General features: G+C 40.9%; 1 protein-coding gene across 1 annotated transcript in view; it reads right to left on the reverse strand.

The window, feature by feature from the left end:
* abcc4 (ATP-binding cassette, sub-family C (CFTR/MRP), member 4) overlaps positions 1–27,429 on the reverse strand; it is a 458,391-nt gene that overhangs the window by 121,748 nt on the left and 309,214 nt on the right. The window contains exons 21-24 of the mRNA XM_048598320.1: positions 25,543–25,693; positions 24,447–24,566; positions 19,640–19,750; positions 12,197–12,297 (exon numbers count right to left, since the gene is read on the reverse strand). Of these exons, the coding sequence (XP_048454277.1) occupies positions 12,197–12,297; positions 19,640–19,750; positions 24,447–24,566; positions 25,543–25,693 (483 nt within the window). The remainder of the gene's footprint in view (positions 1–12,196; positions 12,298–19,639; positions 19,751–24,446; positions 24,567–25,542; positions 25,694–27,429) is intronic.

Genomic DNA, 27,429 nt, shown 5'->3' on the forward strand with positions numbered 1-27,429 from the left:
GCAGAGGAACGGCAGATGGAATTTAATCCCAGAGGTATTCTGGTTGATCTAATAAGGGAAGGGCATACACAATGTATGGAAGTCCTTAGGGAGTACTGAGGAACAATGGGAGCTTGGTGAAGAAGGCATATGGGATGCTCGTCTTCATTAGTCACGGTGTAGAATATGGGAGCAAGTCTCCTTTGCTCCCAACTTTGTAAAACATTGGTTAGGCCACAGATGGAGTATTGTGTGCTGTTCTGGTTGCCACACTATCGGGAGGATGTGATTACACTTCAGAGAGTGCAAAGGAGGTTCACCAGGATGTTGCCTGGAATGATAGGTCTCAGTTATGAGGGCAGACTGGATAGGCTTTGTTTGTTTTCCTTGGAGAAAAGGAGGCTGAGCAGCGATCTGATTGAGGTATACAAAATTATGAGAGGCATAAACGGAGTGGATAGTGAGAATTGCTTCCCTATGCAAATTTGTCTAAGAACAGAAGGCATAGGTTTAAGCTGAGGGGTAAGTTGTTTAGAGGTGAGGTGGAACTGGATATTAGCACACAAAAATCACCTTCCTCCATGATGTGGAGCCCACCATATCAAATAAAAAGCCAAAACTGAAGCATTTGTATTCATCTTCAGCCAAATCAATTCACTCCACGTGATGTCAAGAAGTGGCTATAGACACTGGATTCTGCAAAGACTGCAAAACGCTGACAAAATTTAGGCAATAGGCTTAAGCCCTATGCTCCTGAACAAGCTGCACCCCTAACCAAGTTATTCCAAGAAAGCTCCAACACTGGCATCTATCTGGTAATGTGGAAAATTTCCCAGGTACATCCTTTAGACAAAAAGCAGAACAAGTCATACTTTTTCTTCTGATAGTATACTTTATTCATAATGTTTGTGAATTTGCAAGAAAATTCAAAATGCTCCACTTGGCTGGATTATAACAGTTTTAATATCTACAAGATACGTTACATCAGGTATATAGTCTGAGGGCAAATCATTTTAAATTACAAATTACAGTAGGTGCACCAGATATAAAGTTCTCAAATATATATTGTTGCCCTCTGTGATCCTCAATATGGATTTGATACTCTTGATTCACATTGTGCATTCTTTGTAAGGAACACAGACCATTTTTAGCCCTTTGTGACTAGTGGTTCACCACAGGGATCAATGCAGGGACACAATTATTTACTACATATATAAATAACTTGGTTGAGGAAAGTTGATGTACTGTTGGCAAGTTTGTGTGTAACACAAAATTAGCTGGAAAGATAAGCGCTGAGGATGACACAGAGAGTCTGCAGAGGAATATAGATAGATTCTGCAATTGGGGGAAAAGCTTGGCATGTGGTACATAATGTGTGAAAATATGCGCTCAAAACTAGAATAGAGGAGTTGAATTATATTTAAATGGAGAAATACCACAGAAAGTTACAGACAGAGAGATTTGGGAGTACTCATGCATAAATCACAAAAAGCTTCGAAGTTCAGCAGGTAATAGAGAAGGCAAACGAAATGGAGCATAAAAGTAGGGAGATTTTACTAAAATTATACAAAGCACTAGTCAGATCATAGCTGGAATACCATGAACAGTTTTGGGGCCTTTATCTAGGGAAAAATATACCTGCATTGGAAGCAGTCCAGAGAAAGTTCACTGTACCAATACTGGGTATGGTGGGAGAAATTGAGGACAGTCTTATGAAGAGATATTGAATAAATTGGGCTTGTATTCATTGGAATTTAGAAGAATGAGATGCAACCTTATTGAAACCGATATGATTTTTATGGGACTTGATAGAGGAGATGCAAAGAAGTAGTTTCCCCTGTAGGAGAGTCTGGGACCATACGGCAAAAGCTCGGAATAAGGGGTTGTCTAGGAATCAGTTAACTCAGTTAGCTGCTTGGTTGGTTTACGATACAGAGTGACACCAACAGTGTGGGCTCAATTCCTACACTGGCTGAGGCGACCACAAAAGACTCTCCTCCTCAACTTCTCTCATGTATGGTCACCCTGAGTTAAACCACACTCAGTCATCTAAAATTATAGAATCATAGAATCCCTACAGTGCGGGGAGAGGCCATTCAGCCCATCTGGTCTGCGCCAACCCTCTGAAGAGCTTTCCACCCACACCCAGTTTTCCCACCCTACCTCTACAACCCTGCATTTACCATGACTAATCCACTTAACTTTCACATCCCTAGATGCTACAGATAACTTAGCATGGCCAATCCACCTAACCTGCATATTTTCGGACTGTGGGAGGAAACCTGAGAACCCAGCAGAAATCCATACAGACAGCGGGAGAATGTGCAAACTTCTCACAGACAATTACCCAAAGCTGGAATCAAATTCAGGTCCCTGGTGCTGTAAGGTATCAGTGCTAACCATTCCCTAATGAGAGCATCCATATGGCCTGTTAAGAATATGGTGACTTTACCTTTTACTTAAGACAGAAATGTGGAAGAATTTCCTCTCTAAGGTAATACAGAGCTACTGATGCTATGTCATTAAGGATGAGATAGATTTTTAATCAGTAAGGGAATCCAGGGGTTATGGGGAAAAGATAGGAAAGTGGAGTTGAGGATATTCAGATATGCTATGATCACACTGAATGGCAGAGCAGACTCGATGGGAAAAATGACCTATTTCTGCATTTTCTGAAGAAGGGTCCCAACCCAAAACGTCAACATTCCTGCTCTTCTGATGCTGCCTGACCAGCTCCACACTGTGTTATTTCTGACTCCAGCATTGGCAGTTCTTACTATCTATACTTCTGCTCTGATGTCTTACAGCCTTTATCTAGAGGTTTGCACATTGTGGCCCTATGAACGTGTTCTATATTTGACCTCCAGATAAGCCATACATGTTTCCATGATTGTCACGGCAGAAGATCGAGAAATTGACAAGACCTGTGCCATGTACAGCAAAAGGCCGATGAGCCTAGTGCTGGAAAGTGGGACAAATGTAGATTTAGTACATTTTAGTCAGTACAGATTCAACAGGTCAAAGGCCCTCTTCTGTACTGGTGATTCTATAACACCAAGAGTGCCTCGCATCTGATGGCCAGGCCCTTGTCAATGCAGAGGGAGCATTGCTCCTACATGCCTAGTTTTTGTTTGATCATTGGTGGGGTGACACGGTGGCTCAGTGGTTAGCACTGCTGCCTCACAGTGCCAGGGACCTGGGTTTGCTTCCACCCTCGAGCGATTGTCTGTGTGGAGGTTGCACATTCTCCCCATGTCTGCGTGGGTTTCCTCTGGGTGCTCCGGTTTCCTCCCACAGTCCAAAGATGTGCAGGCGAGGTGGATTGGCCATGCTAAATTGCCCAGAGTGTTCAGGGGTGTGTAGATTGGGTGGGTTATAGGGGTTGAGTCTGGGTCTGGGTCAGATGCTCTGAGGGTCAGTGTGGACTTGTTGGGCCAAAGATGATTGGTACGCATTCCTTCCAATTTTTTAGCGCATGCTTTGGCCCTGTAAAACCACAGCACCAAATGCCTTATCGTCTACTCTCAATCATGAGCGAAGTGGTAGAAAGAGTTGTCAATGGTCCTACCAAAAAATTCCAACACACACTTAGCTTTGCATAGTAGTGGCAGGGGATAAAGGAAAATAAATATCAACCTCCTGAATCACAATCAACCTCCTGAATGTTGCCATTGATTCAAAATTGATCGAGACTAGCAATATAAATGTTGCAGCTACAAGAACAGGTCAGAGTCTAGCACTCCTGTGGGGAGTATTCCATCACTTCCTGACACCGAAGCCTGTTCACGATCTACAAGACACAAGTCATGAGTGGGACGTAATACTTCACACTTGCTTGAATAAGTGCAGCTCTAATAATACTCAAGAAGCTTGACGCCATCCAACACGAAGGTTTTTTTGACAGCATTTTCCAAACCAACAACCAATCTCTTCAACAAGATACATGAGAACACCAGAACCCGCAAGTTCCCCTCCAAATCACTCACCATCCTGATTTGGAAACATATCACTGTTACTAAACATGTTACTTCACAGATGCTTTATCAAAATTCTGGAACTTCCTCCCTAACAGCATTGTGGGCCTATCTACACTTAGTACATCACAGTACTTCAAGACGATATAGGGTTGTTGACATGGGTGACTTCAATTTCCCTAATATCGACTGGAACCTCCTTAGTGCAAATAGTTTGGATGGGGCAGATTTTGTCAGGTGTGTCTAGGTAGGAGTCCTGACTCAATATGTAGATAGGCCAATTAGAGGGGAGGCCATATTAGATTTGGTGCTTGGCAATGAACCAGGCCAGGTCTCCGATCTGTCGGTGGGAGAGCATTTCGGTGATGATGATCACAACTCCCTGACCTTTACTATAGTCATGGAGAGGGATAGGAACAGATGGTATGGGAAAGTAATTAATTAGGGGAGGAGGAATTACAATGCTATTAGGCAGGAACTGTAGAGCAAAATTTGGGAACAGATGTTCTCAGGGAAATGCACAACAGAAATGTGGAGGTTGTGGGGGAGCACTTGCTGAGAGTACACGATAGGTTTGTCCCACTGAGGCAAGGTGGGGATTGAAATGTGAAGGAATCTTGGATGACAAGACATGTGGAACATCGAGTCAAGAGGAAGAAGGAAGCTTACTTAAGGTTGAGGAAGCAAGGATTGGACAGGGCTCTAGAGGGTTACAAGGTAGCCAGGAAGGAACTGAAGAATGGACTTAGGAGACTAGAACGGGGCATGAAAAAGCCTTGGCGGGTAGGATTGAGGAAAACCCCAAGGTGTCCTATACTTATGTGAGGAACAAGAGAATGGCCAGAGTGAGGGTAGGGCCAATCAGGGATAGTGGAGGGAACTTGTGCCTGGAGTCGGAGGAGGTAGGGGAGGTCTTTAATGAATAATTTGCTTCAGTATTCACTACTGAGAGGGATCTTGTCATTTGTGAGGACAGCATGAAACAGGCTGATATGCTCGAACAGGTTGATGTTAGGAAGGAGGATGTGCTAGAAATTTTGAAAAACAGGAGGATAGATAAGTCCCCTGGGTCAGACGGGATATACCTAAGGTTGCTACAGGAAGCGCGTGAAAAGATTGCTGCGCCTTTGGCGATGATCTTTGCGTCCTCACTGTCCAGTGGAGTTGTACCAGATGATTGGAGGATAGCAAATGTTATTCTCTTGTTCAAGAAAGTGAATAGGGAAAACCCTGTGAATTACAGACCAGTCAGTCTTACTTATGTGGTGGGCAAATTATTGGAGAGGATTGAGAGACAGTATTTATGATTGTTTGGAAAAGTATAGTTTGATTAGAGATAGTCAGCATGGCTTTGTGACGGGCAGGTCATGCCTCACAAGCCTTATTGAATTCTTTGAGGATGTGACAAAACACATTGATGAAGGTAGAGCAGTGGATGCGATGTATATGGATTTTAGCAAGGCATCTGATAAGGTTCCCCATGGTAGGCTCATTCAGAAGTAAGGAGGCAAGGGATTCAGAGAAATTTGGCTGTCTGGATACAGAATTCGCTGTCCAAAAGAAGACAGAGGGTGGTAGTAGATGGAAAGTAATCAGCCTGGAGCTCGGTGACCGGTGGTGTTCCACAGGGATCTGTTCTGAGACCTCTGCTCTTTGTGATCTTTATATATGACTTGGATGAGGAAGTGGAAGGGTGGGTTAGTAAGTTTGCTGATGACACGAAGATTAGTGGAGTTGTGGATAGTGTGGAGGGCTGTTGTCTGTTGCAACGGGACATTGACAGGATGCAGAGCGAGACAAAGAAGTGGCAGGTGGAATTCAACCCGGAAAAGTGTGAAGTAATTCATTTTGGAAGGTCGAATTTGAATGCAGAATACAGGGATAAGGGCAGGATTCTTGGTAGTGTGGAGGAACAGAGGAATCTTGGGGTCCATGTCCATAGATCCCTCAAAGTTTCCACCCAAGTTGATAGGGTTGTTAAGAAGGCATATGGTGTGTTGGCTTTCATTGGCAGGGGGATTGAGTTTAAGAGCCACAAGGTTATGCTGCAGCTCTATAAAACCCTGGTTAGACCACACTTGGAATACTGTGATCAGTTCTGGTCACCTGTAATAGGAAGGATGTGGAAGCTTTCGACAGGGTGTAGAGGAGATTTGTCAGGATGCTGCCTGGACTGGAGGGCAGATCTTATGAGGAAAGGTTGAGGAAATTAGGGCTTTTCTCATTGGAGCAGAGAAGGATCAGAGATGACTTGATTGAAGTGTACAAGATGATGAGAGGCATAGATACAGTAGATAGCCAAATACTTTTTCCCAGGGTGGAAATGACTATTACAAGGGGGCATAATTTTAAGGTGATTGGAGGAAGGTATAGGGGAGATGTCAAAGGTAGGTTCTTTACACAGAGAGTGGTGGGTGCGTGGAATCCACTGCCAGCGGTGGTAGTAGAGTCAGATACATTAGGGACATTTAAGCCACTCTTGGACAGGCACATGGATGTTAGTAAAATGAAGGGTATGCAGGTTAGTTTGATGTTAGAGTAGGATAATAGGTTGGCACAACATTGTGGGCCGAAGGGCCTGTATTGTGCTGTACTGTTCTATGTTCTAAGACAACTCACCACCAACTTCTGAAAGACAACTAAGTTTGGGCAATAAATGCTGGCTCAGCCAATGAAACCCACATCCACTGAATAAATATGAAAAATCCAAACAATATGGAACAAGTCACACAAAATTGACAAACCTCATTTGAAAGTACTGAATATCAGGCATAAATTAAACTTAGCTTGAGTTTCCAAGTTCTTTAAAATTAATTGTGCTGAAGTTCACTCCATCCTCAAAAATAGCCCTGGCACAGGATGAAGCAATCATTGTTGCACTTATTTGCAGGCCAATAAATTACTTTTAATCAAACTGTTGAGATATGTTACGACACACCTCTGGTGAAGCTGGGACTTGAACACTGTGGCAGGGACACAACCACTCTGCCAAAAGATCTTTAACAAATCTCTAACAGTTAAACTGATAATGGTAACACACAGGTTTAAAAAGCTTCTGAATGCAATTCTTTATGATTTACTAAGAAACTAAATACTCAAATAAAACTTGCAGATAGTTACAGAAATTTTCCAGAGCTACTCGGGAGGGTTTAAACTAGTTTGGCAGGGGAATGAGACCCTAAGCAACAATGAGACAAGAGAGAAGGTTGAAACTGGTAAAGAAGTTAAAGAGAGCAAGTCAAATAGACAAGGCAGGCAAGAGTGTGACAGCGAACAAGTGAAGACTGATGAATTAAATTGCATTTATTTGAATGCAAGAGGGCTGACAGATAAAGCAGATCAATTTAGGGCACGGGACCAGGGTATCATCGCTATTAAGAAACAGAAACATGGCTGAGGGACAGGCAGGACCAGCACATCAATGTGCTGGTGTACAGATGCTACAGAAAGGATAGAAGGGGAGACAAGAGGGGAGCTGGAATGGCAGTTTTGATTAGGGAAAACATCCGGTAATACTTAGACACGATATTCCTGCGAGATCGTCCAGTGAAGCTGGATGGAATTGAGAAAAAGGAGGGGGATGATCACTTTGATGGGAATGTACTATAGGCTCCCCCCAGTAGTCAGCAGGAAATTGAAGAGCAAGCATATAGGGAGATTGAAGATATTTGTAAGAATAATAGGGTTGAAATAGATTGGGATTTTAATTTTCAAAACATAGATTGGGACTGCCAAAGTGTTGAGGGCTTAGATTGGGAGAAATTTTTAAGTGTGTTCAAGCAAACTTTCTCAATGAATATTTAGATGGATCTACTAGAGAGGAGGCAAAACATGACCTCCTCTTGGGAAATAAGGCAGGGGAAGTGACTGAGGTGTTAGTGGGGGAACGCCTTGCGACCAGTGACCATAATTCTATTAGTTTTTAAATTAATTATGGAAAAGAATAGGCCTGGTCCACAAGTTAAAGTTCTAAATTGTGGCAAGGCAAATTTTGATGGTATTAGACAAGAACTTTCAAAAGTTGATTGAGAGAGGTTATTCGCAGGTAAAGAGATGGCTGGCAAGTGGGAAGCTGTCAAAAGCGAGATAACCTGAGTTCAGGGCCAGCATGTTCCTGCTAGTGCGAAGGGCAAGACTGGCAGGAGTACGGACATGTGGATGACTTGAGATATTAAGGCTCTGGTCAAGAAAAAGGAGGCATACATCAGGTATAGACAGCTAGGTTCAAGTGAATCCCTTGAGGAGTACAGCAAGTGTCGGAGTACACCTAAAAGGGAGAAGCGATAGCCTTGGCAGATAAGGTTAAGGAAAATCCAAAGAGGTTCCACAAGTATATTAGGTCAAAAATAATATGACACCAGGTTATAGTTCACCAGGATTATTTGAAGACACAAGCTTTCAGAGTCTTGCTCCTTCTTCAGGTGTCAGTGAGAGAGTGGCATCAGACACAGAGTTTACAAGCAAAATATCAAAGGGTCATAGAACTGATGTGAATATATTGAACAAACCTAAGATAGCTGTTAAATCTTTAATCAGTTAGCAAGGATTAATATGCAAATCCCAGAATTATTTTCAAGTCACTGCCCCGAGATAAATAAAGGTTTTATCAGTATACCTGGGGTGATATCTCAGGTCAGACAATGCATTTTAGGTGTGAGGCCTTGTTTAGAATGTGGCTGTGTATTAACTTGGAGTCAGACTGGTTTTATTTCCAAAGTAGGAATTTATAAAATGTCACATTGACCGTCTACAAAGGATGCTCAACTCATCAATCACCAGTTCTGAAGTGTCACAGCAAAAAAACTGTATAGTGGCCTCCTCAGAAGATAGACATGGGATATGACCAATTAGGTACCCTTTGTCATCCAGTACATCCTGGGAGCAGAGAAACTACGCCATATTCTTTGCAGTCTTCAACACATTATCAATGACGATGAGCACCTTGCTAAGATCTTCCCTAAGCCTCCACTTCTTGCCTTTAAATGACTGCCAAACCTTTAACAGACTACTGTGTGTAGCAAACTACCCAGCCTTCAGGACAACACCATACAACCCTGTCATGGCAACCTCTGCAAGGCATGTCAGATCATCGGCATGGATGCTACCATTACACATGGGAACACCATCCGCCACGTGCATGACAGATACTCATGCGACTCAGCCAACATTGGCTATCTCATATGCTGCAGGCAAGGATGCCCCAAGGCATGGTATATTGCCAAAACCATGCAGATGCTACAACAATGGATGAATGGACACCGCGCAACAATTGCCAGACAGGGATGTTCCCTCCCAGTGAGGAAACTCTTCAGTTGTCAAGCATTCAGCCTCAGATTTTCAGGTAAATGCCCTCTAAGGCAGGCTTCAGGATACACAACAACACAGAGTTGCCAAGCAGAGGCTGATAGCCAAGTTTGGTTCCCATGAGGATGCCATCAACCGGGATCTTGGGTTCATGTAGAATTACAGGTGACCCCACCACACTATACACCTCATGTACACACTCGCACACATACACACACTCTCTCTCACACAAAAACACTCACATACACATACTCACACAGAACCCTCTCTCATACACACACACATAAATCTATGGGGTGAATTTGCATTTGCAGGTTTGTAATTGCAGATACATTCTATTTTGCACAAAAAAGCACATGATTTGTAGACAATGTAGCATTTTATTAATTCCTACTTTGGAAATAAAACCTGTCTGACCCCAAGTTAATACACAGCCAGATTCTGAACAAGGCCTCGCACCTAAAACACATTGTCTGACCTGAGATATCACCTCTGGTTTACTGATAAAACTGTTGTTATCTCAGGGCAGTGACTTGAAAGAAATTCTGGGATTCTAACTGATTAAAGATTTAACAGCCATTTTAGGTGTGTTCAATACAGTGGCATCAATTCTATGACCCTTTGATCTTTTGCTTATAAATTCTGTGTCTGATGCCAGCTCTCTCACTAACATCTGAAGAAGCAACGAGACTCCGAAAGCTTATGTCTTAAAATAAACCTGTTGGACTATAACCTGGTGTTGTCAGAGTTTTGACCTTGTCTGCCCCAGTCTAATGCTGGCACCTCCACATTTCAGGAGCTAACGAGTAATTAAGGAGAGAATAGAGTCTCCTGAAGATCGATGAGGCCATCCATGTGGAACCAAAGGAGATGGGTGAGTTTCTAAATTAAAATTTCTCGTCAGTATTTACTGTGGAGCAAGGCACGGAAGTTAGGGAACTCGGGTAAATAAATAGTAATGCCTTGAAAGAGCCCACGTTACAGAAGAGGAAATGCTGGAGATCTTAAAACGCATAAAGGTAGATAAATCCCTGGGACCTGATCAAGTGCATCCCAGGACATTGTGGGAAGCCAGGGAAGAAGTTGTGGAGCTCCTAGCAGAGATGTTTGCATCATCGACAGCCATGGGTGAAGTGCCAAAAGAATAGAGGGTGGCTAATGTTGCGCCATTATTTACGAAAAGGCTACAAGGAAAAACCAGGGAATTACAGACCAGTGAGCCTGACATCAGTGAGGGTAAGTTGTTGGAGGGGATTCTGAGAAACGGGATCAACATGCATTTGGAAAGGCAGGACTGATTAGGGATAGTCAGCATGGCTTTGTGCAAGGAAAATCATGTCTCACAAACTTGACTGAGTCTTTTGAAGAGGTGACCAAGATGATAGATGCAGGCAGCACAGTAGACATTATCCACATGGACTTTAGCAAGGCCTTTGACAAGGTATACATTTTTGTAAGGCTAGATCACATGGGATCAAGGGAGACCTAGCAAAATTGGCTTGAGACAAGGAGACAGAGGGTGGTAGGAAGGGGTTGTTGCTCAGACTGGAAGCCTCTGACCACCAGTGTGCCACAAGGATTGTTTCTGGGTCCACAGTTATGTGTCATTTATATAAACTATTTGGATGAGAATATAGGAGGCTTTGTTAGGAAGTTTGCAGATGACATCAAAATTGGTTGTAAAGTGGATAATAAAGAAGATTATCTAAGAATACAATGGGATCTTTATCAACTAGTCCACTGGGCCAAGGAAAGGCAGAATTGCAGATGGCATTTAATTTAGACAAATGCTAGATGTTACATTTTGGTAAGAAAAACCAGGGCAGGACTTACACAATTAATAGTAGGGTCCTGGGGAGTGTTGTTAAACAGAGAGACCTAGGTGTGTAGACACATAGTTCCTTGAAACTGACATCACAGGTAGACAGGAAGGTGAAGATGATGTTTGGCATGCTTGTGTTCATCAGTTACAGCACTGAGAACAGGAGTTGGGACATTACGTTACAACTGTTCAAGACAGCATTAGTCCACATTTGGAGTACGGCGTACAATTCTCGTGTAAGAAAATGTTACATAACTAGAAAGGGTGCAAAAAAGATTTACAAGGATGTTATCAGGACTAGAGGGCTTGAATCATAAGGACAGACTGGATAGGTTGGGACTGGTTTCCCTGGAGTGTAGGAACAGGTGAGCTTATAGAGGTTTATAAAATCATGAGGAGGATTGATAATGTGAATACCAAGGTCTTTTCCCCAGGATAGGGGTCTCCAAAACTAGACGGCATAAGTTTAAGGTGACAGGGGATAGATTTAAATGGGAGTGGAGGATTACCTTTTTCACACTGAGGGTGGTGCATATATGGAACGAGCTGCCACGGGAAGTAGTAAAGATGAGTACAATTACAACATTTGAAAGACATTTGGATAAACACATGGAAAGGAAAGATTTAGAGGGATTTGGGTCAAATTCAGGCAAATGGGACTAGTTCAATTTAGGAAACCTGGTCAGCATGGGAAAGTTGGGCTGATGGGTTTATTTCCATTATGTCTTGCTCTATGACTCTATAATAACTTTGTATGGTAATTTCTGCAATTTCAAGTCAGGTTACTTACAGTCATGTCAGTTGAAATTGTGATTCAAAATTTTTGTATTCATTTTTAGCTAAAATAATTAAATACTGAATATGTCAAGGAATATTTTTAAGGCAAAAACTTCTAAAACTTGTTTCAAAAAGTCCTTAAATGCACTGGTTCAGAATAGATTTTATATTTGGTGATATGCAGATAAATTTGAACAGAATGATGAGGACAGAAACACTTCTGAAATTGGATTCAAATTGCTCCCAGAGCACTGCTTGTGCCAAAAGCAGAAACTACTCACTGGACAATTAATTAAATTTTTGTAGTTCGCTAAACAATACATTTTAACAGCACTCTTACCAGATTTTCAACTTCAGCACTTTGTCGCACTCCCCATTGGAACATGCCCATTAGTGTGATAGCATACGACAGAGCCAATCCAACCTGTCCTGCATCTAGCTCTGTAAGATGGTTAAAAAATGATAGAAGCAAGTGTCAGTATGATACCATGAAAATAATGAGAAAGTTTATAAAATAATTTATAAAGAATAAGCACATTCTTGGGACCTTTCTTTGCAGGAGTTTGACTGATTCTAATTTCCCTATAATGTTGGCTGTTGATTATAAATCCATAGATGCCTGTGACTACATATGAGTAGCTAAAAGTATGGTCATGCAAGTTTTCAGAAGTATAACTGGCGGACATAAATCTGTCAATTTTTGGTTTGAAATGTCATTCATTAAAATGCCACTTTGCAGTGAGGGGGAAATGGACATTGGGGAAAAAGCATTGGTATATTATTGCTGGGCAAGATTTTAACTCACTAAAACCGATTTAATTACAGAATTAAAATCCTTGTCAATGCACCATACAGAAGGGTGCATCGCCTTCAATATAATTCCTCACTGAGGACAGAACGTTCAGATTTTCGCTGATGAGTCATGAGCCTTGAGTTAAGAAATTTCCCATCATAGCGGTCCCATCTAGTTTTAAGGACCTTATTAGCTCTAACTTTCATACCGTTAAGATGTGTCAGGATTGAGAGTGGGGCCTACTGACACCAGAAGGCCATGAGAATGGGTGAATGCAAAGGCAGATTGATTGTGGGCTTCTCTCAATTTCCAACGGTTCTGTCCCAATTGTTTTAGAAGCAATTAGGCTCTCCAGCTCTCTCAGTACTTTAACCCACCAAACCCCATACATGGAAAAATAAATAATCTAATACAGCTCTCACTCACGCACACAAAATAGCAAAAAATCTCATTCATGAAGTCTATTCAAAGTTTTCAAATCTCAATTGCTCAACTTTTATAAAAACAAACACAATTTCATGCTTCACATGAAATACAGTCAATCCTTTAATCACATCTTTAAACCGTCAATCAAGTTGGCGACTCACAGCCCCTGCTCAATTTATTGTAACCTCTGAACTCAGCCACGTATCATGGTCACATAACAAAGACGTCAGAAAGAGTCAGCAAAGAGCTCTTTTGAAAACAGAGGCATAGAGTCACTCAGCACGGAAATAGACCCTTCAGTCCAATTCATCTGTGCCGACCAGGCATCCTAGTGTGACCTATTCCCCTTTCTCAGCATTTGGCCCATATCTCTGTAAACCCTCCCTGTTCATGTACCAATCCAGATGCCTTTTAAATGTTGTAATTGTACCCGCCTCCGTGACTTTCTCTGGCAGCTCATTCCATATGAGCACCATTCTCTGCATGAAAAAATTATCCCCTCAGTTCCTTTTCAAATATTTCCCCTTTCATCTTCAACCTATGCCCTCTAGTTTTGGACTTCCCCACCTAAGAAAGCAACAATAGCTAAACATGCTATCTATGCTGTTCGTGATTTTATAAACCTCTATAAGGTCATCCATCAGCTTCTGAAGCTCCAGGGAAAATTGCAGCAACCTATTCAGCCTCTCCCTATAACACAAACCCTCCAGTCCCAGCAACATCCTTGTAAAACTTTTCTGCACCCTCTCAAGTTTAACAACATCCTTCCTATAGAAGAGATGATAATTCTTTTTTGTTAACTTGCACTCGATGAAGGAAGTCCAAGCAGTGCTTACTTTTGAATTCACACTGACAGCTTAAGGCTATTCTTTCCCTCCACTCCCCACCCATGTTTAAAAAACAAGGGATTTAAAAAAAAATTAAGAACATTAGACTATCATGTCCAGGATTATCTTTGGGTATAGGAGCAACCTTTTCTAAATATTCTCTGATAGAACCTAGCACATGATTAACATATGATTTAGAAAAGTCATCCATAGACATTGGGAACTGCTCTAAGTTTCACATACTCTGGATCTACAGTGTGGTCCTGATCAGCAAACACTGGTACTGCAGAATAAAGAAAGGAATATCTGCTTTGGCCCCATTCTAAGGTTGCGATGGATCTGCATCAATAGCAATCTAGAATCATGGTCTGGTCCTCCTCCCCATAACCACAAAATTCCTGGAAATAATGGGGCAATCAAGAAACTCACCAAAGTGAGTGAAACCTGAGTCTGTGAGAGCTGTGCCTAGTGGCAACGTCCACATCTAAGTTGGAAGGTTATTGGTTCAAGTCACACATCAGGATTTGAGCACAAATTTCAGGCTGAGGTTATAATTCATCAACAACTGCATTATCAGTTGACAATAAATTAAAGTCTGACCTACCCGTTCATGTGGATGTAAAAGATCTGCTAGCTGAAAATAAACAGGATTTCCAATGGTATCTTGATCAACTCTCAACTAAATCCACCAAGAGCTACTTATTTTGTTACTACCCATGGTATCATTGTGTGCATAAAATATACGTGACGGTTTGCTTACAAATACTACCAAACAAAATTAATTTGCCATGCTGCAGCAATTTGGGATGTCTCAAGGGCACAAAAGATGTGGTATAAAAGCTCATTTGCCCTGGATTAATGATTAAAGTCAGAGAAAACTAAAATCAAAACCACGTTTGCAGTGTTTCTCACAACCACCATGCTCTATTGGCACTAAGCATGTTGGAATTACAGTCATTGTTATTATGCAGGGAATGCAACAGTTAAGCTGCAAACAGCTGGATATCCAAAATAACACTGAATGAATGACCAGATAGACTGGTTTAGTAATCTTGGTGGAGGGATAAATGCTGGGGATGATATTAGAAAATTTTGCCTGCACTTTGAAAGGTACTTTGGGGTCTTTCACTTCCAACTGAGAAGATAAATGTGACACAGTTTACCATTTTATCTGACATTTGATAATTCCTCCAGTATGCTACTTCCTCAATACTCGGTTACTGCACTGAAATGTTAGTCCAAATTGTGTGCTCAAAGTGGCATTTTTCCAGAAGACCACTCTTGGTTCTTTTATTTACCAACTCAATCATTTTTATTTTTGTTCATGGGATGTGAACTCGCTCACAAGGCCAGCATTTGTTGTCCATCCCAAGTTGCCTCGAGTCAGCCACATTGCTGAGAGTCTCGAGTCAGCCACATTGCTGAGAGTCTGGAGTCACAGATGAAGCAGTTAAAGATGACAGGTATCCTTTCCAAAAGGACATAAGTGAACCAGATAGGATTTTACAACAGCCAACAATGGTCCCATGTTCATTATAAAGATAGCGTTTTGTCCCAGATGTTTGCTGAATTTAAATTTCACTGTCTGCCATGGTGAAATTTGAAACCCATGTTCCCTGAACATTAGCCTAGCATTCTGGATTACTTGTTCAGTGACAATATCAGCGTATCACCTCCTCCCTGGTATGGATAACTACATTTGGTTAAGCAATAATTACTAGGGAGCACAGAAAGATATACCTCCTTCGTCCAAAAGCAACCATAGAACTCCTTGTTTCCAAACATCGAGAGTGATATCAGTGCAATGGGTAGAGTCAATGTGACATGGATATTAACACCTGTGAACCATTGCTTTACACATACTCTCATCTGTAGGATGAGGCTTAAACCCACTCAAAGGCAAGTGTCCTAGCCCTGAGCCCAAGGTTTCTAAAGGACTCAAAAGTTGACATAAGCTTTTAAGAGACATAGGACATAAGATTCAAATCGAAGGAATCTATTAACAGCTATATGAACAGGATGCCTTTCCAAATACCTTCCAAGAATTTTAATCAATAACGTTTTCGACTCAATTTCCTATTAGAAATGAAGAATAGACTGAGCTCTCTCAGTAATAAACTGAGGAAAGCATGATTTTCATTAATGATAGATAACAAGGTGTAGAGCTGGATGAACACAGCAGGCCAAACAGCATCAGAGGAGCAGGAAAGCTGACGTTTCGGGTCTGGACCCTTCTTCAGAAATGGGGGGCTTCGCAGTGGGGTTAAAATTGATTCAGAGATAGTAGGAACTGCCAATGCTGGAGAATCTGAGATAACAAGGTCTGGACCCTTCTTCAGAAATGGGGTTCTCCATCGGCAGTTCCTACTATCTCATGCTTTTCATTAAGTTAGGATGTCACACTTGACTGGGTTGTAGTCACAATCATTGCATTAGTAAACTGGTTTTTCATATTACACGCTTCTCAAGAAGTTCTGAATCTGGTTGATCCTTTATTGTTGAAAGAATAAAACAGTGCTTTGTTAGCTTGGCTAACTCAAGATGGAAGTCATAAAATGAAGGTTTAGGAAGTTGAAGCGTGACGTGTGACTCAACTGTCGATAGAGCTCCAAGTACAAGACAAGTTTCCTCTACCATTTAATCATACCATCACCATGTCTTCTCCCCTTTTCCATTTCATTTTCCATTTACTTGGAGATTTTAAAACTTGAGCTTGTTTTGCATATATACAATACCAGCTCACAAATTAAAATTAAATTCAAAGAAAACACCACGGAACTGATGATAGTTGAAAGAGTTCAACAATTTGTCCAGTTGATTAATCAAACTTCCATACAAATTGAAGTTCTGCATTGAACTCAATATTGACAAACAAAATCCATTTCTTCCCCCCTTCTCCTCCCACTTTAACTTGGGTCAATTTTCTTTTACAAGGAAAGATGTCTTGGTGTGCATGCTAGGCATAAACTTAAGATGTTTAAAGTATGAAGTGCAAAATGCATAATAGTGACAACCCGATCACATACCGAGTTACCTCACCATTTTTTATTCTTTTATTTTTTTCATTTTTTACTCATGGGATGTGGACGTTGCTGGCTATGCCAGCATTTATTGGCTGTCCCCAGCTGCCCTTGAGAAGGTGATGGTGAGCTGCTTTCTTGAACCGTTGCTGCTCACATGCTGTAGGTTGACCCACAATGTCCTTAGGGATGGAATTCCAAGATATTGACCCAGCAACAGTGAAGAAATGGCCATATATTTCCAAGACAGGATTGTGAGTGGCTTGGAGGGAAACTTGCAGGTAGTGGTGTTCCCATGTATCTGCTTCCCTTGTCCTTCTGGATGGAAGTGGTTGTGGGTTTAGAATGTGCCGTCTAAGGATCTTTGGTGGTTTTCTGCAGTGCATCTTATAGGTAGTACACATTGCTGCAAATGAGAGTTGGTGGTGGAGGAAGTGCATGCTTGTGGATATGGTGCCTATCAAGTGGGTGCTTTGTACTGGAAGGTGTCAAGCTTCTTGAATGTCATCGGAGCGGCACCCATCCAGAGAAGTGGCAATTTTCCATCACACTCATGACTTGTGCCCTGTACATGGTGGACAAGCTTTGGGAGTCAGGTGGTGAGTTACTCATCTAGCCTCTGACTTACTTTTATAGCCACTGTATTTATGTAGAGACTGCAGTTGAGTTTCTGGTCTATGGTAACCCCCAGGATGCTAGTAGTGGGGACTTCAGTGAATTTCAATTTCCACTGAATGTCAAGGGGCGGTGGTTACATTGTTTTTATTGGAGACGGTCATTGTCTGGCATTTGTGTGGTGCGTATGTTATTTGCCACTTGTTAGCCCAAGCCTGCGTATTGTCCAGATCTTTTTGCATTTTATCATGGACTGTTTTAATATCTGAGGAGTTGTGAATGGTGCTGAACATTGTGCAATCATCAGTGAACATCCCTAATTCTGACCATATGATTGAGGGAAGATCATTGATGAAGCAGCTGAAGATGGTTAGGCCTAGGGCACTATTCTAAGGAGCTTTTGCAGAGATGTCCTGGAGCTGCGATGACTGATCTTCACAAACAACCGTCTTCCTACATGCCACGTAGGACTCCAACCAGCAGAGAGTTTGCTCCCTGATACCAATGATTCCAATCTTGCCAGGGCTCCTAGATGCCATACTTGGTCAAGTGTGGTCTTGATGTCAGGGCTGTCATACTCACATCACCTTCGGAATTCAGCACTTTGTCCATGTTTGAACCAGGACTTTAATAAGGTCAGTTGAGTGGCTCTGCTGGAACCCAAGCTGGGCATCAGCAAGCAGGTTCTGCTTGATAGCACTGTTAATGAAACCTTCTATCACTTTACAGATAATCAAGGGTAGTCTGATGTGATGGTAATTGATCAGGTTGGATTTTTCTTGATTTTTGTGTACATGACATACTTGAGCAATTTTCCATATTGCCAGGTAGATGCCAGTGATGTAAATGTACTGGAAAAATTTGACCAGGGGAGCAGCAAGCTCTGGAGCACAAATCTTTAGTATTATTGCTGGAATGTTGTAATGGCCCATGGCCCTTGCAGTACCCAGTGCCTGCAGCCATTTCTTGATGCCATATGGTGTGAATTCAATTGACTGAAGACTAGTATCTGAGAGGCTGGGGATCATTGGATGAGGCCAACACAGATCATCCACTCAGTGCTTCTGGCTGAAGACTGCTGCCAGTGCTTCAGTCTTATCTTTTGCACTGATGTACTGGGGTCTTCCATCCTAGAAAATGGGAATATTTGTGGAACCTCCTTCTCTTGTGGGTTCGACTGGGTGTGGGTAGGACTGCAGAGCTTAGATCTGACTCATTGGTCATGGGCTCGCTTAGCTCTGTTATCACGTGCTGCTTATGCTGTTTGGCACACAAGTAGTCCTGTTTGGGAGCTTCACCAGGTTGACAACACATTTTTAGGTATGCCTTGTGCTGCTCCTGGCATGCCCTCCTGCACTCTTCATTGAACCAGGGCTGATCTCTTGGATTGATGTAATGGTTGAGTGGGGAATATCCCAGCCCATGAGGGTGCAAATTGTGTTTTGATGGCCCACAGTACCTAATGGATAACCAATCTTGACCTGCTAGATCTGTTGAAAGTCTGTCCTATTTAGCACAGTGAGTACCCTCAATATGAAGGCAGGACTTCGTCTCCACAAGAACTGTGCAGTGGTCACTCTTGCCAATGCTGTCATGGACACTGCCAGTTGCAGTTGGCAGGTGGTAAAGATGAGGTCAAATATGTCTTTCCCTCTCATTGGTATTCTCGCCTCCTGCCACAGACCCAGTCTAATATTTAAACTTTGGTATTCCGTGCTCTGGGCATTAGCTCTCACTTTTTTCTCAAATGACAAAAAAAAATTGATCAATGTGAAGAACATTATATAATATCTGGCCTAATCTACCAGAATCACAGGAAGAAATCGAGATCTTGTTCAAAGCTTGCACTTTAATAACAGGGAAGTCGTCATCCAAAATCTGACCACTCCACACGTTTCAATGTTCAACTTATCTACTACTTGTCCTTCAATAATGCAGTGAATGGAGGATAATAAAAGTGAACAACTTTTAATACAAGAAAACCAATTTAATAGTCCATGTTTGGACAAATTTTACTTACATGGCTAATCTGTACCTTTATATTTGTATGCTTAAATTACAGTACAAATTACATTGTAAAGAAAGTTAAAATTTCTACTTACGGTTGGCAATTATTATAGATCCAAAAGCAACAATACTAACAAAAACTGCACAAAGTGCATCTAAGCGAACAGCAAGCCACCGTGAAGTCGACAGAAAAAGAAACCATGTCTCTGCAGAAAATACAACAGAAGAAATAAAATTAAGAAAATCACACAGAAGTACACTGTTTTGTCATAACAATTCAGAACACTGCTTTATGCTCAAATACAAATTTGGGCTGAATTGATTAGCATGATTGAAATTGAAGCTGTAAACATTTTCATTGATATTGCTTTTAAAGTTTTGACTCTCTAAAATGAATCCAACACTCCTGGTGTTTAATATAACCGTTCTTGAGTAGCAACAACTACCCAGCTATTACAATTGCAGAACCAGCAATGTTGTCTAATAAAGAGGAAGTAGCATATACACCTCAACTGAAGTTCACAGTGAGCTTCAAAAGAAAGATATATATGCCCATGAACCTAATGGCTAGTATTCTTAGTTGCACTCATCAATACAATCTCCATCAGCAGGTAATTGCTGATATGGCTCAAAACTTCTTGTAAATCGTTGATAGATCCAAACTTCAAACAAGTATATTCCTAAATAATTATACAGCAAGCGGAAAATTCAGTAGTTCACAGAAAGAAATGTATAAATTCTTTGCTGGCTGTGTTTCTAAAAGGTTTTCCCATATAGACTAACCAAACTAATAGCAAATATGCCACATGCCCCATAATTTTTACAGTCAGACACAGCACTTGACCATAATTACTCCTAGGCTTCCATGTCTAAGTCAAGCATTGCATTCACTGGTGAATACTTTATGTTTCAAATATGTTTAAAATTTAATAGGATGAGGAAGACACAACCTTAATTGCAGCATCAAACAAATACATACCTGAAAAGATTTTATTAAATATGAGCATTCAACACTAAACCATAGTTATATTAATAGCCAAAGGCAAATACGCACCACAGCCAATCAATTTCAATTTTAGTTTATATCTAGTGATGAATGAAGTTGGCAACCAGGTTTCTTCATCAAGTTAACTTTGCCAGTAAACTAATTACCTACATACATAAATATACACAACTTGACAGGTCTACACAGTTTTTACACAGAACTGGAAAGTTGAAAGGTTTTCTGAGCACAGTTTTCTATCAATACAAGTTAAGACTAGTAATTGCAGCAATTATATTCTTAGAATATAATCATCTCAACTGTAAATTAGACTGAAATCAGAGACCACAAAAGGTGCTATATCCATAACAGATAGCAACACCTAATACACATAGATGGGTAATCATCCAAACACAAAGAAATTTGGCAAATTGGATCCAGACACCAGAAGAGGAAGCTGAAGGTGATGGGTTGAAGGGGACTTTTGTACTGGAAGCCTGTGTCCAGAGGGGTCCCACAGGAATAAGTATTGGTCCTTGTTGTTTGTGGCATATATAAATGATTTAGACTTGTACGTAAAAGGTTTGATCAGTAAGTTTCCAGATGATATCAAAATTGGTGAGGTGGTAAATAGCAAGGAGGATAGCCGTAGAATACAGGAGAATATAGACATGCTAGTCAGATAGGTTGACCAGTGGCAAAGGCAATTCAATCTTGTTCAATGTGAGGTGATGCACTTGGGCAGGATAAACAGGTTATGGGAATATGATGAATGGTAGGACCCTGGGAAACACTGAGGATCAGAGGGACCTCAGCATGCATTTACACCCATCCCTGGGAATAGGTAGCTAAAATTTTTATTTTATGCTTATATTAGACATGTCTTTGTGTCAAGGCAGAGACTTTAAGAACAAGGTGGTTATGCTGGAACTGGATAAAACGGTAGTTAGGCCATACCTGGAGTATTGCATGCAGGTCTGGAATTCATTTTATAGCAGAGATGTGATATCACTGGAGAGGGTGCGAAGACATTTACCAGGATGATGCTGGAGGCTGGACAGTTTTACATAGAACATAGAACAGTACAACACAGAAATAGGCCCTTTGGTCCCACCATGTCTGCACTGACCATAATGCTATTCTAAACTAATCCCACCTGCCTGCACATCGCCCATATCTGTCTTATCTCTGCCTGTTGATGTGTCCGTCTAAATGCTTCTTAAACTTTGCTGTTGTATCTGATTCTGCCACCTCTTCTGGCAGCACATTTCATGTACCTACCACCCTCTGTATAAAAAAAATTGTCTCACGCATCTCCTTTAAACTTTCCCCCTTCTCACCTTAAACCTACGCCACTAGTACATGACATTTCCAGCCTGGGAAGAACATGACTATCCACTGTAGCCATGCCTTGTGATTTCATATACTTCTCAGCCTCTGACACTCCAGCAAAAACAATCCAAGTTTGTCCAACCTCTCCTTGTAGCTAATAAACTTCATTCCAGGCAACATCCTGGTAAACCACTTTTGCATCCACTCCAAAGCCTCCACATCATTCTTATAGTGCAGCAACCAGACAATAGGAATATTATAGGAATATGGCTTGATGAAAGTCTTATACAGCTGCGGCATGACTTAACAACTTTTATACTCAATACCCCAACTATGAAAGCAAGTGTGCCAGATACCTTCTTTACTACCTTCTCCACTTGGGTTGCCACTTTCAGGGAGCTATGGATTTGCAGCCCAAGATCCCTCAGTATATCAATGCTCCTCAGGATTTGGCCATTTCCTCTTGCGTTTGACTTCCCAAAATGCAATGCCTCACACTTGTCTGGATTAACCTCCATCTGCCATTTCTCTGTCCAACTTTCCAACTGATCTCTGTTCTGCTGCATCCTTTGATAACTTTTCTCACTATCTACAACTCCACTAATTTTTGTGTCATCGGCAAAATTACTAATCAGAGCCCCGACGTTTTCATTCAAATCGTTCAAATACATTACAAACAACAGAGGTCTCTGCACTGGTCCATGTGGAACACCACTGGCCACAGGCCTCCAGTCAGAAAAACACCCCGCTTCAATTACTCTCCATATTCTGTGGACAAGTCAATTTTACATCCAACTTACCAACTCACAATGGATTTCAAGCAATTTGATCTTCTGGGCCAGCCTACTGTGAAGTCTATGTAGACAACATCCACTGCCATTCCCTCAATCATCTTTGATGCTTCCTCAAAAAACTCAATCAAGTTTGAGACAGTTTTCGTTATGAAGGCAGATTGGATAAACTAGAGTTATTTAGCTTAAGAGCAAAGGATTTCACTGCATTGACACCAATGCCGCTGGAAGAAGAGAGTGAATGTCTCCCAAGATGCTCCGGGTGCAAGGGGCGAGCTTCAATGCGTTAAACACTGCCTGTATCTGATGCAGAGTTGAAGAAACCTGACCTGGTGCTAAAATGCATCAGGAGGCTCTACAAGAGAAAGGACCGGCCTATGCCCTCAGTGTCGGAGTGGAAGGGATATTGTGATTGCAATGAGGTCAGCTAGGTGGACCTCAGAATATGAGTTCCCTGTTTGGTTCTGTTAATCTGGTCCAATCAGAGAGCTCAGACTGACAGATAAAAAGAGGAGTGTCAGATGTTCTGGCACTGAGAGCTGGTTCTGAGGGAGCTGGAGTAGTTTCTAGGACTTTCCATGTACAAAGAATGGGTGACTTGGCGACAGGATAGCAGTCACTGTGGAGTTGTTTCATTTTTGGCTGATTTCCCTTCTACACACCTTTTAAGCTCCTTTATACTCTTTCATTGCTTGTCATGGTTTTCGAAGCCGAGATTTATATTCTTGATTGCAATTCTGCAAGCATTTCTTTTACCTCGATATTCTCTCGTATGTCATTTGCTGCCCATGGTTGCTTTTATGTAATGCACTCATTTTTTATTTAAATGCATATTTGAATATTTCTCACTTTACACTTGTAGGCTCACCACGTAATGGTTTAGTAAAGTTTCAGCGGTCAATTCGTTTCTCATCCCTTTGAAGTTTGCCTGACTTAAATGTAAACTTTGGTTTGTGACTTTCCCCTCTCCCTCTCTAAACTAATATTATCAAGGTCAATCATACAGTGGTATTTCCACATTGCTGCACATCGTTGTTAACACCATTAACTACTTCGGTTTCATTATCTATTAATAAATCCAGAATGGCTCACTGGTCATGTTAAATGGTACGAAATACAATATAGATATCCATTACCTTTATTACTTTAGCTTGCCTGTTGCTGTCAGGGTTTGGGAAAATTACAAAAGTCCATTAAAATCAGTTTCTGCTATTCACTTTGCTAACCTCCACCTTTATATGTATCATCATTTCACCACAGGAACCAGGCAGTTGTAGACAACTGATACACGATTTGCAGTCCCTTAACTCTAATATTGTCTATGAATCTTTACACTGTCATTTCAGACTTCCTGAAATCTCTCATCTCAAAGTGGCAAATGTCTATCTTGATATTTCTGCTCCACTTGCAATTTCCATGTCTTTTTGTAACCAACAATATTCAGCTCCCAAAATCATTCTTATTTGCAACAACACTGACAAGACAACAAAGAATTACACTTGTAGCACCAGCAATAATATCCGGAAAATGAGCAAAGGGAGCATTTAATTCCCAAACACATGGAGGCTTGATGTAGGTATGTAAAACCTCTGGCACAGTTGCTGCAATGGTTACAATGTCATACTGTTGAAGCTGAATTTGATATCTATACATTTAGCCAAGCTTCAAGTATCACAGTGAATTATTACCACTGACTTAGCTTTGAATTTTTCTCCTTGCTTTTTAATGGATTTTTAAGATAGTAGATAATTTATTGGGGAGTTGCAAAAATAATAAAAATCTTGTGAAACATTTCACCTGAATGAAGATCCTGATGTTCATCAAATTTTGCTTGAAACTGTTGCTCTGTTTTTGTAGCACGAATCGTCCAAATTCCTTGAAGGGACGAAGATAGATGGGAGAAAACTGGACTTCGAGCTAAATTACAAAATAAATATATAGTTTAAATCACTTTTGGTGTTAATGTTCAATATTATTGCCTTTAATAATTAACTGCATATTCTTTGTCCATATTTCAAAATGGTTGGGTAAGTCTTTCCTGTTGTCCTGATATTTTATCATAGTTTTCAACTTTCTACTATTTTAACTTGCTATAGCATTATTTCACATTCATTTTTTACTTTATTTTTGGAGGGTGCATGGTAGAGATTTGATGGAGCTTGATGGTCCAGCAGGGACAGAGTTCTAGCGGTGTAGCAACACCATGCAGACATTCAACCCAACTCATTTTTTGGGCTGGGTCTCAAATCAGAGATGGAGGGTTGACTCTCGGCAGGATTATGTAATCAAGATACAATGCTCTGTTGCCAGCCATGAATCTGCAATAGGAATGCCACTACTACACATGCCAATCAAATAAGAATCGTAAAGTGGCAGAAGCACTGAATATTTATTGTAGGTTTAAATAGTGTGGTGACAGCCATCAAAATGTAATACACTACAAGCATTTCATGAATATGGCTACAATTAAGCCAACTTTAGAGCATGAAAATTAAAGAAAACCTCATGTGAAATAGGATTAGCCTTTAAAAAATAATTGTAAACCAGTCAGCAGTAAAGTTTATCAGAACAAGCTGAGAAGAATCTACTATTGGTTCAAAATTGGTGTTCAAGCACTCACTGATAACTGTTACGTACTTAAATGCAAGTAAATTCTTGCCTTTAACAGGAAGTAGGGGATTGTGCATATTCTTCTTTACATTGAGCAATACAGGAAGGTGGTTTTTAAAAAAGCCCGAAAATATAATTCCTTCTCTCCTCTAATGGCTGTCCCACCTCCCCCCTTTTGTCCTTTGCATACCTCTTCCTTCACCTTGTTAACATGAGGAAAGCCATCCTTAACACAGTTGGAAAAGATCATTGCCTACAATTTAATTTTCAGTGCCCAACTTACTGCTTGATTCCATGCGTTTAATGTCACGTGATGTTTTCAAGTAATAGCGCCGGAGGAAAAAAAAAACAATGACAAGTGGAATGATTGGAATAAGTATCCATGGAATGACAGCTACTGCTACAGCTACCACACCCAATATCTGCAGACAAGTCTGAAAAGAAAAGCATTTATCGTTACTATCTCAAGAACAACCAGTTCAATTACTATATGACAAAACAGGGGCACTCTGAACAGATGACTCCCATTGCAAATCATCAGAAGCCCATTAGATTAGTGAGACACCGATTATAGCTGTTAATAGGAGCACAGGTCCTCAGTATATGCTCTCCTTTAATTTAGAAAAATATAATTTTAAATTTGAAGTGTTCAGGTTTATTGCTATTAGAAGTGAAATAAAATATTACAATTCATTATTTGATCTCAAATTGATTGATTCCTCACACTACATAAAGACTTAAGTGACTCAAAACTACACCATGCTGTGGGTGGGTTTCATGTTCCATCTGGGCCAATGGTTTCACTAGCATCAAAAGTAATGGTGCACTCATATCAATATTATTTCAGGTGAAATACTAGTTTAAGACAGGTTCCTTAACATTTTAATGTGACTACTATTCTGTGTGGTCCCCAAGCTTCATGGGAATGCGTGGATATAATAATGCACAACTGTCAAAAAAATGTAACTGAAGAAACAGGATATGTGGTGCGTGAGCCTAGAACAACAGAAAGCAAGTCAGTTCACATTTGTGGAGAGGCGGAATTGGATCTTCACAATAATGGCATGGGACAGAAGCCACAAATAATTTCACACATCTTCCAAACATGCTTCCATCTTCCATCAGTCCTCCTGTGTGATGCAGTCAGCCCGCGCATTAGACCAGCTGAGTGACTGTTCTGCTCACTGTTTCTCATTGGATGGAATCACAAAAAAATCGTGTAAGTAATTGGCCGAGCATCAGTGGAGTTGGGATCAACTTCTAGCCCAAGCTCAAAATCTTCAAGGAAGTTAAGATTCATGTCTGTACATGTGTACCTGCCCTGCATTGTACATGCCTGTGCATGTGCAGGTTCTTTCCCCATTATATCATCTGTAGCTGCAGCACCACCCCATGCAGCCTAACCTGAAATAATCAATGGCAAACATTTGACGACACTATTAGTAAAAAAGCTCCTTGCTCCCAGTTAATCAGTGCATCTCCACCTCTTTCTCTCCCTACATTTTCCAATCAACTCCCATGAAAATTTTCACAGCAAGAAAGCAAGTAATGGGATCCTAGATAATTAAGGTAACACTGAACTACAAGGTACAGCTCACATTAATCACAAAAGCCATAAGGGTGTGATCCTGAAACTAAGTTTCAAATGTCAAGGAGGAGAAAAAGAAACTTCAGCAGCAAGTGCCATTATTGTTCATTCATAACATCTCAATTTGACAGATTTGGTTACTCGGCATATTCCCATTCCAACAAGCACATGCTGCTTCTGTGGATTTGCCCCTGTTGAGAAACAAGTCCACTATGCTTCCTTATTTTCCTGTTTCCCTCTCCTCACGTAGTAAAAAGACAATCTTGTGTATGTACATCTTAATGCATCTTATTTTCAACTTAATGCACCAACTCTCTCAACATTTTTAGGAACTTCAGTATTAAACCAATGGACAACAAGAAATGTAGGTCAATCATGAATTTCATGGCATAAATTTTGCATTGAGTCTGCAGGTTATTGTAAGCTTTGGCTAAAAGATCTAAACTGTCTCCCAGAGACTGTCAGAGAGATGGGAATTTCCTAAACAGACATATTTTAAACCTACACTTTAATTTCAACCAACCTCAGGGCATTATCAGTCTGTCTTAATTACTTGGAGCTATCATGTGCTAACTGTTTAGT

Source organism: Rhincodon typus, chromosome 6 (assembly GCF_021869965.1).
Source record: "Rhincodon typus isolate 14 chromosome 6, sRhiTyp1.1, whole genome shotgun sequence".
NCBI lineage: Eukaryota > Metazoa > Chordata > Chondrichthyes > Orectolobiformes > Rhincodontidae > Rhincodon > Rhincodon typus.